We start from the raw sequence: 18,338 nt of genomic DNA on the forward strand, positions 1-18,338 counted from the left end.
ATTCATCTTGAATAGCTGGCTGTTAGATTTGATTTTCTGAACATATAGATAGGTGCTTTTACATACCATTAAGTAAAAAATTTAGAGGAAACTTTATGGTAGCATTTAAGATATGACAAAATATACGGGTATTCACCAGCTAATAGCTGATAGCCAGAATCAATGAATGCCTCAGGTGATGTGACAGTGTACAGGTAAATACCTGTATTGCTTTTAAGAATCTCAATTTGTGTCTCAAAAGCAGTAGCATTGTCTGAAAGTTTCTATAGCCAAAAGACCCACCAAAATAGAGAGCAACCCACCAAAACTGAAGTGCCGGGTGATATGCTTTTCTTTAGCTCTTTTTCCTTCTATTCTCATACCCGCATCACTGGTGGCTATAGGCTGAATGTTTCACATGTTAGGAAAGTGAGTCGTCATGTAGTGTTATCAGGGAAAATTATCTCTTTCAAGGCAAGGGTTAAACTTTGGCTCTTTGAGACCACTCTGTCTTGTACAACATCCAGCAGAATTTGATGTTTTGAGCACTTAGGGCTGCCACAGTTATGCAAAGTAAATGAAGAGAAAATAGTTCCCTTCCTGACTGACCTTTTAAAGTAACAGGCTGGCCTGTTTTGTTTTGTTTCATTTTGGTTTGGTTTGTTGGGTTCTTGGATTATGGAAAAGAGTATTTTTAACATATGTTTACATATATAAATTTCATTTCCTGCTGGTGGGTTTGTAAAGATATCTGTTCAGGTAAGTGAAGCAAGATTTGTAGGAAGATTTTATTAGATGAGCTGGTATAAGAAGAAACCAGATAGCCTTTCAGGGTCAGAGCTTTTTTTACAGATGATCATTCAGAAAAACAGAAGAAAAGTTATTTTAAAGACTGGATTACATATTTTTCCCATTCATTCCATAGGTCTTATGAAAGAGTTGAAGGCATTCACTGATAATACATTATCTGTGAAAATGGCCATATATCTGAAGATTGGTGTTTATTGATTCTTTTACTGCCGTTTGAGCAAAATTCAATACCTTTGTAAATAGTAAAAAGTGTTCCACTGATGTCAGTGAGATTAATCATATTTCCTGAGCTCTGTGAAATCATTTGATACACTGTAAAGTCTGACAGTCATGGGGCACAGCTCTCTTCATTTACCTACGCCTGTGGTCTCTGTTTCCTATTCTCCTCTTCCTCTAAAGGAACTTCCACTAAAGGCAGAAAAAGCTTCATGAGAGGGAAATGTGCAAAACCTTCCTATGAGATATTTTACATGGATTAGTGAGTCATCAGCTTTTTTCACAAGATTGTGTGAATGGATTGTCATTACTAAGACTCAGTTCTGCTCCATATTTGACATACTGTCATCTTTAATTCTTTTTTTTTTTTTTTTTGCCAGTCTTGTTACTAGAAGGCATTCTTTACAAAGAAGTTCCACAGTTTCCCATGTATTACAGGACCTATATTCTTTAATACATTTCATTCTTATATGACTTTTAAAATACTTTTGCCTAAACTTTCTGCCAATTCCTCTCCCTGCTGTTTATGTATCACAAGCAAATTCCTCCCTCACTCCTTTTAAAAAATACTAATATAAGTCTGATTCATCGTTACTCCAACAAGGTTTTCATTCTTAAACGTTATGGTAATTATTATGAAATGCTGTCAATTAATAAGAAAGGAGGGTTTGCTTGGGCAGAATTAAAGTACATAGCAATTAAATAGAGTTTGAAAAGAATAACCTTCTGACAGAGCAGTGCAAAAGGTGATGTTGCCAGAGTTTTCTATCTGAAGCAACTGCATGATTTTCATCACACCTGTGCTGTGAAGTATTTTATCTCTTTTTTTGTTTCACATCATTAATAAACTAGTACCTTCAGTTGGGTACAAACCCTGTTAATACCTTATGTTGAATGAAGCAAAATTAAGTCAGAGTCGCATATTATGTTCACATGAATATTGAGAGAGGTTGCCATAACTGATGCTATCACACTGAAAACCTCGGGTTGTGCTCAGGGGTATTGCTTCCCCTTACAGATGCCTTACTGCATTTCATGTTGCTGTGCTGCACTGACAGATCAGTTAAAAGCAGTCATTCACCCAGCCCTTTCTTCAGTCTTTGCTGCCATCCCTAATTCATCTTACTTTAATGGATTTTGTGTCAAGCTGCTTTACACTAGCTGTAAAAGTTAATTATAACAACAAAATCTTTTTCATAGTTTGACAAAATTACCTCAGTTTCATGGCCAAATCTAAATGATTTAACTAAGAAATTAAATTACAGGAGATTGGATAGGTTAGGAAATTGCTACAGAGTATTTTCTGCTAGATCACTGCTTGGGAACAGGCTGGGACTGATGATCATTTCGTGATGAATGAACATCTCTTACTGAGATTTGAGATGCTGGCAGAGGCCTGTCCAGTTTGTTGACATGACATTGGGAGTAGATAGGTTTTACAACTACCCAACCCCTTTCACACACTTCAAGTTGAACTCGACAGTAGAAAATTTAATATTTTTCTTCCTGTTTTCAAAATAGATGTTTTTTGACACAAAGGCCATATTTGTTCACCTTGTAGGCAGAAAACGGTAATAATGTGTGGACAAATGGTTCTGATGGAGGGACAGTGTTGTGCACTGCATGAAGCTGAGAGAGAAATCTTAAGTGTTTAGGTCTCAGGAGATATATGGAGACTGAAGACATACTTGTCAAGCCACTGTCCTTCAGTTTCAGGTTTCACGATTTTGCCAGTCGTACTGCTGAAGGCTGTCCCACTTTCTCTACAGAGGAATGTGTGCGCCTTGCTAATCCCCAGCTATTCCTCGCACTCTGCCAGGGATTTGTCTCCTGCAATGTGCTGTGTCAGGAGTTTGGCTGATGGTGTTTGCTGCAGAATTCACTCTCTGCCCTCAGGACACTTTCTTGTACCCTTGATTTGCAAGCTGCACAGAGGGAGAATATTCCACCAAGACAATCACGCATGTCTCAGCATTCTAGAAGGCCCAAAAAAAATCATATTAGTGGAAAAGAACAGGCTTGGTCTCCGAGTTTTGGGTCATCTACCACAGACTGCTTGGGCATCTCCAGGGAGTTGTGCTCCTCCTGTGAATCTTCAGAGCTTACAAAAGGCAGTCTCAGATTGCCAAAAGTGTGTAACACCCCAAATCAGAAACATCTTCAGTGCCTCCATGCTCTACTTCCTCCTCTAATGCATCACTTCTTAACATAAAGACTGTGATATTTAGTTTTTGTCACTCATCCAGAGTTCTGAAGATGTAGGTTACAGTTAAGGCACAGGCTTTCCAGTGTTTTCATTTCCAAACATCAATGTCAAAACTTCAGATAAATGACCCAGAGAAGGAGAAATAGGCTCTTAGCTGGAGCTGTCATTAGCTTTTGCTTCAGATAGGTTACGAAATGCAGAAAACTGAGATTTAAGTGTTTCTAAACAGAGACAGTATGTTGTAAACTTTCTGGTTTGGGAGGGCCACTAGTTTTCTCAGTTGCCCAATTATTCTCTCTGAGGGACAAGTAAATCAATTTAAAATTAATTGTGTTGATAGATATGCAACACCTTAAAACATAGTCATCAATGGAAAAAAGGTGTTAATTTTGGTTGTTGTTTTGTAAAGAGATAATAATCACCTCTTTTAAATTAAATAGGGTGGATAGACCATAAGCATTGTTTTGTGAGAAATCTAATTTACATTGAGAATTAAGCTATAATTTTACTGAACTTTTCTTCACCTTATAATTAGTCATTACAGGGAATCAAAACTATTGTTGTCTCTTTAGAACAAAGACTTCAGAAACTGATAATTGCATCAGGGATCAACATTTTTGCCCTTCTCCTTCCTGTGAGAGCTAAAATGTTCCTCACAAGAAATACTCAGAGACTTGCGTACTTGTATACTCATACCTCCTAGGCAGAGGGCCAACTATAAATCAGCAGTTCGTTAAAAACAGCCACCACTTGATTCAGATTTGACATCTCTCACAATGAGAATGATCCATAGGTGACACTATGTCAGAACACTGAAAAGCCATGACGATTCTCATTGCTGTATATGTAAATATAACACTGTGATGTAGAGGAATTTACATTTGTAAAAGCATTCTGCGTCTTTTTTTAATGTCTGCCTTTTTGCATGTTCTGTTGCTGCTGCGTCCGTGTCGTGAAATGATGGAAGAGCAATCTGGTGATATTATTTTTAATCCTTTTACCCTTGAAAATCTGTAATCTCTTTATGTCACAACAAAATTCAGAGCAAGCCACCACTGAAACTTAACAGGTAGATTCTAAAGAGATGTTTCCTTAGTTCTGAAAAAAGTTCTGAAACAGAGTTTTGAATGTATGCAATTGAAATTGCAAGAAGTCTTATCTAAACCTTCAACTTGTTAGCCCATATTATAATCTGATTATGTCACCAAAATTGCCTTTATTAGTCTTTGAAAAATTAAAAAACACTTAAGATATGACTTCTAAGGAGAAATTGTCATAGCTAACACATTATTCTAAGATCATCGTTCCTCAGCATCTGTCTGGTTTGATTCAAAGATAAACTGCATGATAAAAATCATCAGCCTATAAAACTCTTTCTGTTGAGAATTTCCATTGCAGCATCAATGAGTGACCGCGGGGCTTCTTATCTTGCGGTAGCTGCTCACATCTCAATCACGCATGGCCTATGTGCCACACTCCTCTGCCTATCTACAGTTTTGAAAAGTGTCTTTGCATCACATCCATGCTCTGTGGTCTGTCCCTGGTCCTACTATCCATGTCAGCATCTGTTGGTAAGTTACCACAGAACCCTTATATTAGCTCCAGAATAGCCACAAGTTACCCCTTGCGCAAAGAGCGTTCCCAGCTTGAGGATGTGGTCTGATGCCATCTGTGTTACTGAGAAGCTTCACTGCAAGTAGTGGATGCATGAGTGCTCCACTATGTTTGCCTGAGTCATCAGCAACAAGAAAGATGTGAAAGCTTAAGAATCAAAATGAAGGGATTTTGCAAGAACACCACTGAAAGCTTTGGTGTTTTGTAAACTACATTGAGTGTGTAAAACCACAAACCACCTTCGCTTTCTCATCACCATACTTTAAAAGCTTTTTCCTCTTCTGACCTTGCTAAGTGTGCCCATGGTAGACAGCTCTACTGTGCGCATTTGTGACCGGTGTTGCAAGTCCTCCTCTCTGTGGGTGGTAGTGCTCACTGTGGTGGCAAATTCAGATATTATGCGGACAGTGCTTGGCTCTCTGTGCTGGGTCTCGGTGGACAGGCACTGTGTGTAGTTATGAAGTCCTGAGTAGCTAGTTCTGTTGTTAATTTTTTTATTTCAGCTTGCCTATTCTTGTGCCTCTCCTCAAGGCCCCACTCACCCTCCAGTACTTTTCATTAAATTATAACAATCGCAGTTTTACTGAGCATAAAATTTCCCTGGTTTCCTAGAATTTTCTTGATGTGAACTGATAAATTAGTCATTTTGACCATAAATATGCAATAATAGGGGCATCCAGTTCATGCTCTTTACAAAACATTTCCTGAGAGAACTGCCCTTTGGCTTCTGTCAAGTGATGAAGAGATGACCCCAGCTTCTGTTCCTTCAGCTTACTCACTCTTGACAGCTAAAGGTAATTTCTGTGCCTCCAAGTTTATAGATCCTCATTAAAATGCTAATACAATTCAGTTAGAAATCCAATTTCTGTCTTTTATTGTTTCTATTGGAGTATGTATGTGTGGTTGCTGCTAAAGAGTAACATTTGTAAAAGACCCAATGCGGATCGATTTTCCTTAGCTTTTTCTCCACCTCAAGTGCTGAGACAAGCAAAACATGTTTCCATTACTTAACTAAGCAAACAATGGCATATAAATCATAGAGGCAGATGGACCAAGGTGTTGTTTTCGTAAAGAGCCAGATTTCTCATGAAGGACAGTTTAATGGGCTGCTGCCAATGAAATGTCTGCAGAGCTGGTAATTGCAGGAGGGCACACAAAAAGTGGTGCTACAAAAGTGTCATGTGGGATCTGAGAAATAGCCCCACAGCCAAGTCTCCTGGAAAAAGGAGACTGAAAAAGGTGTGTGCTTTAATGATTTGCTTCTTGAGGGTGATTGTTTTAAATAAAGATCTTAAGTTTTTATTTTTAGCTTGTTCACATTGGCTGCAAGATCAGAGAAGTGTTTTTAGCTGTAATTTTATTTTGATCATGTTTATGCTGTGTCTTTGTTTCTCCTTTGATCATGCTTAAACATGTTTCAGACATGTTTGTTTGATGTATGCTGTTTTTTAAAGCACCCTTCCACATTGCCTGCTTGTGGGGTTTTTAAAAAGCAATGAATCATTGCAAAATACTTGCTGTCACATTATTTCTTAAATCCATTTTCCCAAAACATTATTTTTGGACTTTTATCCAATGCAAGACTGCTTTTAAATAAGAAAGCGTTGTACTGTTGTAACAGCATTTCTGAGTGCTTCACAGCTGAAGGTAGAAACACCTATCTATCCACACCAGCTGCAGTGCTCCAACATTTACAGTTGTCAGCAGTGGGTTTGGATCAAGGTCCCACTTTCCATTTAGTAAAACTTGCTTGAAGTTCATTCCAACACTTCTTTTGTGGCTATGTTGAATGTATGAAATAGGTCAACCCTGACAGACTTACTTTAAACTTCCCATGGGGACCCCTTGATATCAAACCTGTTTAATTTTGCAGGGTAAGGCAGGGAAGTCTCAATACTTGTACATACACATTCATGGAGGACATTCTTTCTTCTGCTGCATGGGTGAGCAATTAGGAGCATCAAGGAGAAGTCTGTCGTCTGTGGACAACAACTCCCCCTTCCACAAACAAGAGCAATAAGAAAATGCTACAAAGTCCATGGAGAGGGCTGTGTTGCGTGACTGCCGGCCATCTGGCTGATTGATTCATCATGACCCTAAACAGTTGTAAGCAAGGCTTGAAGCCCTGGAGTTAAATGCAAGTGTGTATCAAGCCTCGGGCAAGTCAAACAGCTCCTCTGCTAATGAAACAATAAAGAACACGCTACAGATCACTAGTTCACACCACCCACTTCTTAGCTTCATAACCTACAAACCACATTTCTCTCCCTCTCTCCACACATATAATTATGTTGTTGCTTTTATGACCATTATATTCATTCCAAACAGAAATGTATCTATTTCTATATGCAACAGAACACATGTAGGCTGTTCTTCTTTCATTTGCTTCATTGCATAAACACAGATCTGTTATATTGGAGAGGGAAAAAACCTAGGTAACAAGAGCAAGGGCCCTATAACATGAAGAACCTCTATTTTATTGACTGAAACATATCGATTTAATCAGATGGTGAAAGAGCCTGAATTTGCTCATGAAGCAACACCAGTGTTACTCAAAAGAAACTGTTCCGTAACATACAGTGGATGTGTTCTAATATAAGGCTTTGTGACTGCTTTATTTTCAAGGACTCAGTTAGGTTTACTAATCACTAACTAAAATCTGAGTTCATCCCAGAGTAGCACTGGTAAAAAACTTACACAAAACATGTTCATATGCCTCCTGGCTGTGGTGTTATATTTGCCTTCCTCACACCCCTGTCCTCTGCTACCGCTCTGACAGAATTATTCAAAATAAGTATTAGCAATTTCTTAAACATTTTTTTCCATCATTCTTGCATCAGTCCTGCTTCAATACGAGACTGTCTTACTGTTTCTAGGTTCACCTCCAAAATTATGAGAGGGAGAGAAAAGAATAATAATATGCTAACCGAGGGCAAGTTTATATAACCCATACTATACTAGCAATATTATTGACTCAAAAGGGACTCCACACAGTATCATCATAGGCCAGTGTAAAGTTAGATTTTTTGATGCCTGATAATACAGTGATTAATTTTAGAACTTGATACCTTGTGATTTACAAAACCCATTGTGCTAGACATTAATCATTCAACCATTTGAGAACGTATTCAGGTTTTGGTTGATGTTTTTTATTCTACCCTTTTCAGTAGGTCCTTAATATATAAATCCAGTGTATTCACACAAGAGATTCTCCACACCCAGTAGCCCAGAAAAGTGTCTACTAGTGGGTATCCTCTTTCTCTGATGTATTCTTCCACAGGCTGCAATGCAAAATTTTACACTGTAGCGGTGAATTTCATGTGATACCAGCTGCACTCAAAGCTCATAGATCACATTTAAAATAATAGTTATTTACCATGGTACAATGTAGTCTAGATACTATTTATCTTGAGCCATCTATCACTGTAACTTGAAGGCATGCTAAAAAGAAAGGAAGCAAATTTAGTAGCTTAAGGTACTGGGGTTTGAGGTGGAAAGCTTAAGCTGTTTACAGATGTTTGATGTTTTCAGATGTCTAAAAAGATTTATTTTAATAGACACCAGTAGCAGACACAGTTCCACAGAGATCTGGTCTGTAATCTGTGTTGTTCAATGTGTTCATAAATAACCTGTAAAAGAGGTTGAGCAGAAGGATGAGAACATTTTTCACACAATACTAAGTTATTCAGTATAGTGAGACTAAGGAAGACTGTGAAAAATTACAAAAAGATCTATGCAACTGGATAGCTGAGTAATCAAAAGGAAAATTAAATTATTCGTGATGAATGATGTGATAAATTGCAGGGAAAAAAACATGAGGAAAGCATGCCTATCTTCACATATTAAATGATGGGCTGTGGACTGAGCATTACCTATGAAAAGTGAGGTTCTGGGGTCATGGCACATAAAGTTCCATGAAAATTTCAGATTACTGCTTGGGAATTGTCAAATCCATATTAAATGTTTGGAACTAGTAAAAAAAGAACAGATAATTCAACAAAGCGCATTGCTGTAGCCCTTGTATAAGAGCACAATTCATCCACATCTTGAGCACTGGGGGTATTTCCAATACAGGAATTAAGAGGCACCAACTGAAGTTAGTAAGATTGATGTTCAAAACACAAGATCAGAAGTTTTACTTCATTAGATTGTGTATGTGAGGAACAAATTCCAAAAGGACACTCTGAATGCTGGAAATGTGTATGAGTTCAAGAAAAGTCTACACTGGTACCTGGATGAAAAACCTCTTGAGAATTACTATGCACATAGAAAGCAACCAGTTACACTGAAAATAGTTGGAGGAAAGGAGATCATTCTGGGAAAGTGTTATTCTACTTACTATATTCTTTCTTTACCCCAAATTATTACTTCTGGACAATGTTAAGTTTGTATATTGATCTAAATAAACCTTGGTCTAAGGCAGTATGGTCATTCTCATGTACTGTATATATATATACATACACACACAGAGGCAGTAAAGGAGAATATATATATACACAACGTACATGAGAATATATATATACACACACACAAACTTATGCAGGACATACTCATATAATAGAAACATCTAAACATATACATGCATATATCAAGATACATTGCTTACAAACACTGCCATCCTTAGTAAGGCAGTGGGTTTCACAGGACAGCTAGAGCAAACTGGTAAAACAAAGTACAGTTCATTATTTCTGTGACTATATGGCAATAAACATACACTGAAATGATGTTAATGCACAACACTAAAATAGCTTATAATTTCACATAGGAACAGGACTCTGAGTAGTTAAATATAGTTCACAGTTAATTATCCCATCAGGACATAAAATAGTTATAAAGCATATTGGTAAATCTGTTGGATATGTCTTCTTTTTCTAGATATAGTGAAATCTACCATCTGAAGTATCTCTGTAAAATACAGTGATGAGCCTGATTTACCACTGGTATAAATTTGCTGTTACAATTTCTATAGAATTCTCTCCTAAAACTTTGTTCCACCATTTTTTACGTAACTGATCAGTATGCCTGCATTTTATGTATTTTCATTTGTTGATGTATAGTCTTTATCACCAAGTAATGTAACTCTTAATTGTCAAGAAATAAGGGTTGTCTGTGACAAGACAAAGTATTTCAACAATTTGAATAGAAACTAAGAAATCATAGAATCATAGAACAGTTAGGGTTGGAAAGGACCTTAAGATCATCTAGTTCCAGCACCCCTGCCATGGACTGGGACACCTCACACTAAGCCATGTCACCCATGGCTTTGTCCAACCTGGCCTTGAACACCACCAGGGATGGAGCATTCACAACTTCTTTGGGCAGCCCATTCCAATGCCTCACCACCCTCACAGTATAAAGAGCTTCCTCCTTATAGCCAATCTAAACTTCCCCTCTTTAAGTTTTAACCCGTTACCTCTTGTTCTGAAAACAGGAGAAAAATATTAGGGCTTGGGCTATCATATTGTAGAAGTAGACAATATCAATCAAAACTTTATTTTTTTTACAGTAGCATATTAATACTTTTCTAGATGCAACATTATTTATAGATTTATCATTATTGCTAAAGTTAGGAATATTACATTTATCTCAATAATTCATTTTATATGTAACACATACAGAAAAGTCAAAACATCCAAGGAAACAAATGTCAGTGATAAATTCTTGGAATTAGGAATCCATGCTGTAATGATATACAACCATTTGTAAAGAGATTTCATTAATGTTTAATAGCTCCAATAACAAAGTTAAGATCTTTGTTCATTAAATATCTGTAGAAAACACCTTTCTGTATTAAAGATAAGAGGAATGTAAAACCTGTCATGTTAATGGGTGGTGTTGTACCTAACATAGCTATATTTGCCATTTGATGCAAAGATTGATTCTTGGGAAGCAAAATCACAATTTGTTTATGTAAGGAAGGCAAGTGACTCAGTTCATGAAGTAATAACGTGCACGATGGCATTGTCTTCTCAGATCCTAGATTTATTAGTGCTCACCTGATACCAGAGAGTGACAATCCAGAAGATGACAAAATCTATTTCTTCTTCCGTGAAAATGCAATTGATGGAGAGCACACTGGAAAAGCCACTCATGCCAGAATAGGGCAGATCTGCAAGGTAAAATTATGATTTCTTCATGTGAGATTGAAAACACTTGTAGGACGTTTTGCAAGTGATTTTAGTAACTCTATTTTCTTTCCCATATTGTATTCAGTATTGACATTGGCACTGGGCTAAAGCAGAGATCATTCCAGATGAAAAATACTCAAAGATACATTATTCACTATTTTTCTGTTTGGGGAAGTTTCACAAACTATGATTTTTTGGTTAAGAAGTCATAGGCATCTTCTGAGTCTTAGAATGTTTCTGCAAAAGAGAAAATCTTTTGCAGGAAATGTGATACTTCCAAGTAGGCAAAAAGCATTTGAAGAATTTACTTTTTGAAGGAATGTTAATACCTTTTCATTCCCACATTAGTGAAAAATCCTTAAAATAGAGGCAAAGGAAGATTTAATGAAACAGTCGTTTAAGGTAAATTTTAGAAATGGGCAACCATTCAGAAGATCCTTAATGACTGCAGATTGAATCACTCATCCACACTGATAAGCATCCAGATATTTTTCTGACAGACTTCTGAAAAGATTTCTACAAATGAAATTATATTAATCAGTGTTGTAGCTTTGGCAACTACGATGTGTACAGTAAAATTTCATGTTAATCCATAAGCACAATTTCCATTTATATCCTCAAAATCAGAGGTAGCTGCTTGAAAAACAATTACCCGTAAGTATGGACTCCTTGGGGCACTTTATTCATAAGTTTTGCAGCTATACAACTGATCCGACTGTTCTGGCATTTTGACGTACTTTGTTGCCTGGCATTTCTACTTTGTTGCTACCAGTTAGGCATAATAAACCCCTTCAGCTTTACCAAGATCTGGCAGCCTGGTTGCTCTGGAGCAAAATATTCTGCCTGGCTGTATGTGTTATAGTATATAAAGAAGTTTAGGTTTGCCTTTAATTATTTTTTTTTTATTATGTGCTACTATGAAATATGTCACAGTACAACATAGAATTGAAGTAATTCAGAATTAGTGTCTTTGACAACAAAATAATGCTTTTATATGTAGAAGGTGATTTTTTTTATATATAAGTGGCATCTTGTAGTTATTTACTGTATTTTCTCTGTACTCTGTGGATAGTTGAAACAAAGACTGTTCCTAGATATTCATGCAAAATGATTTTGTTATTAGAATGACTTTGGTGGACACAGAAGCCTTGTAAACAAATGGACAACTTTCCTCAAAGCACGTCTGATTTGTTCTGTGCCAGGACCCAATGGCATTGACACACACTTTGATGAATTACGTAAGTGGCAGAAATGGCTTTGAATACAGAAATGTTTTCAAGTATTATACATATGTATTGAACTTAGTTTTCCATCTCTTGTTTTTGTTACAGAGGATGTGTTCCTAATGAACTCAAAAGACCCTAAAAATCCAGTAGTCTATGGAGTGTTTACAACTTCCAGGTACAGAACGTATCATTTTACTTGCATGGAAACTTGGGTAGCTGCTTGTTCTAAAGAGGTCTTTTTGTTAAATTTTTTTTTAAGAAACAGAATTTTCTTAACCTTTGAACTGAGAAGTCAGTGGGAGTAAGGAGTAATTAATTAAGTTTCTTATGAACAATGTACATCAACACTCTGAAGCTAGTAATCACAAAGACTATCAGTTTCTCAGGCTGTTCTTGCTGTTGAATTGGCTTTTACAGTGGGGATCAGAATTTGTAGCCCTTTCCACACAGACCTGGAAAAGCACAAGCATAAATATGCTTGCTTGGGGGCAGGGTAAAATAGAAAATCTGTTGTGAGTAATTGGCTACTCACAGAGATATTAGTAAAAAATATTGCTGAAATCTGGAAAGTTTAATGATCTTTCAGAAGTTCTGTGATTGAATCACGTGTAACTGTGACTCGAGTGTTTTGGCTTCATTATGCTTTCACCAAGAACAAAACTATACTTGTAACTCTGGCCTGAGGAAGGTTGGCATAGTTGTTGCATTGCCACGATTATCTGTGAAGGACAAAAGTTTTAGTTTTTAAACAGAAAGAATGTTTCTAGTGATAACCAGGCATGGAAGAGAGAGATTTACAACTCCTTACTGTCTTCTGTAAGAAACCTCAAGGTAAGAAACAACACTGAAGTTTGTGTGTGCTGCCCAAATGACGGAAGAGGCTGCTAAGACAAGTGAACAAATGTGAAGTGTAGGAAAGAACTGAATAGTCCTCTTGGGACAGCCCTGTTGAATTTCACTGAAATTGGGAGTTTTGGAATAGCAGCCATCTACTTTGGAAAATGTCTGAGAGATTGTATCAGTTATGCTGAACCTTCACAGGAGGTGAGTTAGGATTGCTCTGAGAGCATGTCAAAGTTTTGATAACCAGCACATGTAATAAATTAGGAAGCAAACAAGCTGCTATTCCCATGTGGCTTCCACTCCATTAAACCAGCTGATAATTTAAAGAACCTGATTTGATTTCTTCTTTCCTTATTTTTAGTAATATCTTCAAGGGGTCAGCTGTGTGTATGTACAGTATGACTGATGTCAGGAGGGTATTTCTTGGTCCCTACACCCACCGAGATGGTCCAAACTACCAGTGGGTTCCCTACCAAGGGCGAGTGCCATATCCACGACCAGGAACTGTAAGTATCGTAAGAAATGCAGCAATCTCAAAAGGAAAATCATTATACATTTTATGGTCCTTGAGCTGAAATCCATGAAAGAAACTGAAAAAGTGATGAAATGGGTAGGATGGCAGAAGGGAAAGCCAACAGTTCCTCCAGATCCAAAATGTACTGGTTTTCTTGTTAAGTATGAAACTGCAATAACAACTTCATTTGGATTTCAGTTTTGGCATTCATATTAACAACTTCAGCAGAAGTTTGTGCAATGGCTGGAGAACATTACTGAAGGTTGAACATTACTGAAAGTCATATGTTTAATAAATTGCTCTGCATTATCCTTTTCTTGGAATTTGTCTTTGTTCCAAATATTTGCTAAGCCATTCTTAGTGAGAATGAACAGAAAACAGAGCATCTGCCTGGCTGTTAAGAAACTTTCAATTGTTCTTGACATTAAATCTAATGCAGTAAGACAGATATTTCTGCAATGGATGACAGAGTGACTACAGTAATTTCTAAGTTCCACTGGCATTTTAGGAAATCTGTGCTTCTACCCATTTTTCTGTTTCTAGTTTGTGAAAGACTAAAATATCAGTCCATCTAAGACATCCATATTTACAATTCCCAACTGATATAACATTTTAGAAATGTTTCACAGCTGCTGAAATTAGCAGATTAGTAGTCTAAGAAGATGGGATATCTGTGAAAAAAGCATTAATTGTATACATTGGGGTAGCTCCTTAACAAGCGTAAATCAGCTTGTCCCATTTAAGTTTTGAAATAGGATTGCTGAAGATTAAATATATATATACATGTATGCATATAAAGATGTAAATGCAAGAAATATATGTTTATAATATTTATTTAAAAAACCCCATAAATATAAACCACAAAAAAAAAAAAAAAAAAAAACAAACCTAGGAATAATTTAGATCTCTTCTTTTAAATCATTGGGTTTTCTACTTCTGTTGGTATGTTTTGAAATTGTTCTTTCAACCTGATCTTTCAACTGATCTCCAACACTTAGAGGATGTATATGCTTAGCCAAATGAGAATGATTTCTTAAGTAGAAGAAAGCAGTGTCTCCCTGGCAGCCAGATTACCCAGTGCTCCTCACTCCCTCTGACAACTGCTAAAGGGATTCCTGACTTTTTCCAGAGTTAAAATACAAGCTCTGCAACATAAGAGAGGTTTCATTTCTCATTTGATGCTGAACTTCTTTTTTTTAATTACTATAGTTAATGCTGATATGTCAGAAGTTTATTTATAAGTTGCATTGGTTTACATCCCCATGGAAAATGTGAACGGGTAGAATTTTTTGTATTGTTTGTAAAGCTAATATCATCATCTTTTCTGTCTGACAGACTGAATAAATTAGTGTTTATTATTCTGTTTATTTATATTCCTCTTTGATTCCAGTATTGATTGACCTTTCCAGACAAAAAAGCAAATAATAGATACTATGTAAAACTACAGACAAAGAAGAATGTTACATATTTCTGTTATGGAAACAGACTGAGATAACTGACTGCTATGCAGTGGCTCTGTTACATTCATTCTTCAGCAGAGATTAGACACAACTCTGTTACTGAAATTCTGAGTTCACAACTCAAATGCTTGCCCTAGAGGATGGCAGCGTACCTCTCTGCCTGCTTCAGAACCTCTGGGTTACCTCAAGACTTGTCTGAGGGTCTTGAACTGAAATCCAAATGGGAGAAGTAATGAATGGGAAATTTCTGAGAACTAGCAGAAAAGCTGGGACTCAAATCTAGTCCCTAAGTGGCTGAGTGACCTAAGCCAGCATATCTTTTGCCAAAGTAGGGAAATGCAGTTAAGTTACATATACTTTTTGCCTTGCCACCCTCTCAGAATGGATTTTATGCTTATAATTTCACCATAACATACTAAGATCACAAAGAAAGTGCGAAGATGGTCAGATTTCATTGTAACATTTTTCTTGCCTAAGTGCAAATGTGATCCCTAACTATACTATTCTATGTAGCCCTGCAGTCACATCATGTAGTGCAAGAGGCAATGCCACTGTAAGTCATGTGAGGCTGAGGTCATCAGGTTCTTCTAGCCCACCACCAGTGACTTTAATCCTGGCATACACCATTTTGAAAAAGATGATTTTTTTTTCCTTGCAGTTGCTAAAATCCTAACCAGTAGTATAAAACTGAATTTTAAAATGAGAGCTGTTTTGTAAAAATTTGGATGCATTTTCAATGGCTTTGAAATCCTGTTTAGTTTTTTAAGCTCCTTTAGATGTCAGACTTGTGGCTTCCTTTTCCAAGAAATGGGGAAAGGGAAGGGAAAACAAAACCTGAGCTTCTTACAGTGAATCAGTTCCAGATTGTACTGCAGTTAAGCAGTGCTGAATTATCTGAGGTATTTAATAGGTGAGGAGCCAGTAAACTTCTTGAGCATCTGGTGACTTGCCCAGTATGAGTAAAGAAAAGGAAAGTTTTTGGTTCTTTTGACAAGTCAGAAAACTTTGTACATAATTCTACATCAGCTTCATTTTTAGCAAAGAAGTTGCCAGGATTTTTCCTTTAAGATCCATGGGACTTGGAGTTTGTTTGGTTTGGTTGGGGTTTGGGTTTTTTCCAGTTGTTTTGTTTGTTGTTTTTTTTTTTCATTGCTGTTTGGTTATGTGGGTTTTTTTTTTAACCTTTTAACAATATTTGGGAGGAGAGGATTTCATTCTGAATTTGTATCTGACTTTCTGTGAATTTAGCTACAGAGCTCAGGCTTTCTCTGCTTCATGGTAACAAGAGTCTATCTTCAGTTATGAGCAAAGAATTCTCTGTTCCTACCAAATTGTAGCTATTGACTTATGTCAAATTCCCTAATAGGCCAATGAGGGGATAGCATAGTTACCTCCTCCTGACTGATCAAAACCCCTGACAGCGCACTGGAGATGAAGAATACGAAGTGGGTGGATGTTAAATGCACAAGTTCTTTGACTCTACTTGAATACAGGATCAACCTTATTTCTCTGAAACTTTTCAGGATATTTGCATTTATGCCTATCTTTTGGCACCTGAAATCTTTCTATTTATTTCTTTGCTACCAATGGGATTAATGAGGTATATAATCATGAGTTCTGATGAAGCACCTTGCGGGTTAGCTTGGCCTAGGCCCACTGATACCAAAACCAGGCCTGTCATTAGCATCAAGGATGATATCTTTGTTGTATTTCCTGGTTTTGTAATTGTAAAATAAGTAAACATGGCAGCACTGTCCTCTTCAGGACAACTAGTCCAGTCTAGCCTAGTCTACTCGTCTAGTCTTGTCTTATTTTGTCTTGTCTCATCTCATCTGGTCTGGCAAGTTCTGTTCTGCTTTGCCCCTCTCCACTCTGCTCCATCCTGTTCTCTGACTTCACAACTTTCAGTGGTCCCTTCCAGCCTTAATGGTTCTATGATCCTGTATGGCTCATGTGAGTTGAGATTCCTCTGCAAGCAATTCAGACTATTGATGGACTAAATCTCACCTACTGGTGCTGCTCATTTCACTCAACTGAAAAGAGGGGGAGTTTGATTTCATCTTACTCAGTTTCCTAAAGTGGGGTGGGATGAATCTGAGCCATAGCCTGGTCCAGGCAATGCACTTTAAACTTTAGAGGTAAAGACACAAAGTTGCTATATTTTTTTTTATTCTCAGAAAAGCAGGGGATCCAAGGAGTAATCTGGCTCTCAAAATTGGGGTTCTAATTTAAACACAGAATTATGACACTAATTCTAGTGTTATGATTTTTCTGCGTAAAATATATCTTGGTCAACCTTGCGGCAAGTAAAAGCCTTTGTTCTAATAAGCCAGAAAGTAAATATTCAAGCAGTTGGAACACAGCTGAAATTCATTTACTAAAAATTGAAATGAATATTCATTTAATCGTTTTTTTAATGTTTGTCCAGCTGCAATTAACAATACTTAGTTTTTGTGTAGTGATTATTATACTTAAAACACTTTATATGAATTATTTAATTAATCATTATCTGATTAATCTGAGTAATTAGTATTGAACTGTAGTTAGAATATTAATCAAGATCTAAAGCAAACTTCAAATTGAAGTGTAAAATTTTAAATTTAGACGTACAAATGTTTGGGCAATGTTTATAAATAGCCTGTCTGCTTTTCTCTTTGTAATATTTCTGTACAAAAGAGTAAGAACATAGAATAATAAAAGGCTGGAAAATGTTGTCACAATAAAGCTGATCGCTAACTTGCTTTCCGCTTAGTCTGCTCCACATGCTGTAATCAAATATTCTCCTTCCCTCCCTTTCTTCATTCCGTACCATGTAATGGAAAAGAATGCGCAAATTTTCTAACAAATATGCCAGAAAGGGAGAATTTACCCTTTATATGTCCATGCTGGAAACATCCCTTTGCTGAGCATAACAACTACTCCTTTTGACAACATTGATTTTTTAATTTCAGTTCTGATGAATTATTAATATTTGGATCAAGGTGATAGCAAAGACGATTTCTTCTGCTGAGCATCCTTCAAGGTCTGGATTCTTGATTAATAAGATGTTGTCCTCTAGGTTTTTAATTTAATTGGAAGATACTGTATGCATGGATATAAAGGGCAAATTATCTAGGTTATTTTAACACCAACTGTTTATATTTCAGGTTCAAAAGCCACAACATCTTGTAAACTGGGTTTCAGAGTTTTACATGTCTTCAATAGGTGTATGAACAAATTAGGTGTGTGGTACACCAAGTTCTTTCCTGAGTATCTTTGAACTAGTGATTTAATGCCATTGTAACTCATTTTCTTCATATATTCAATGTTACTAGCACACTGCTAATACCTATGTTAAAGTAG

The 18,338-nt window shown here is 36.7% G+C and overlaps 1 protein-coding gene across 2 annotated transcripts in view; it reads left to right on the forward strand.

Moving 5' to 3' along the window:
• The window catches only part of SEMA3A (semaphorin 3A), a 170,416-nt gene that overhangs the window by 121,239 nt on the left and 30,839 nt on the right, over nt 1–18,338 (forward strand). For both annotated transcript variants that reach the window (XM_061368180.1, XM_061368181.1), the window contains 4 exons: nt 10,799–10,941; nt 12,077–12,191; nt 12,285–12,354; nt 13,384–13,528. In XM_061368180.1, coding sequence (XP_061224164.1) covers nt 10,799–10,941; nt 12,077–12,191; nt 12,285–12,354; nt 13,384–13,528 — 473 coding nt within the window. The remainder of the gene's footprint in view (nt 1–10,798; nt 10,942–12,076; nt 12,192–12,284; nt 12,355–13,383; nt 13,529–18,338) is intronic.

The sequence above is a fragment of the Neopsephotus bourkii genome, unplaced genomic scaffold, assembly GCF_033783945.1.
Source record: "Neopsephotus bourkii isolate Nb327-2 ecotype Australia unplaced genomic scaffold, CSIRO-AGI_Nbou_v1 NB_1423, whole genome shotgun sequence".
Taxonomy (NCBI): domain Eukaryota; kingdom Metazoa; phylum Chordata; class Aves; order Psittaciformes; family Psittacidae; genus Neopsephotus; species Neopsephotus bourkii.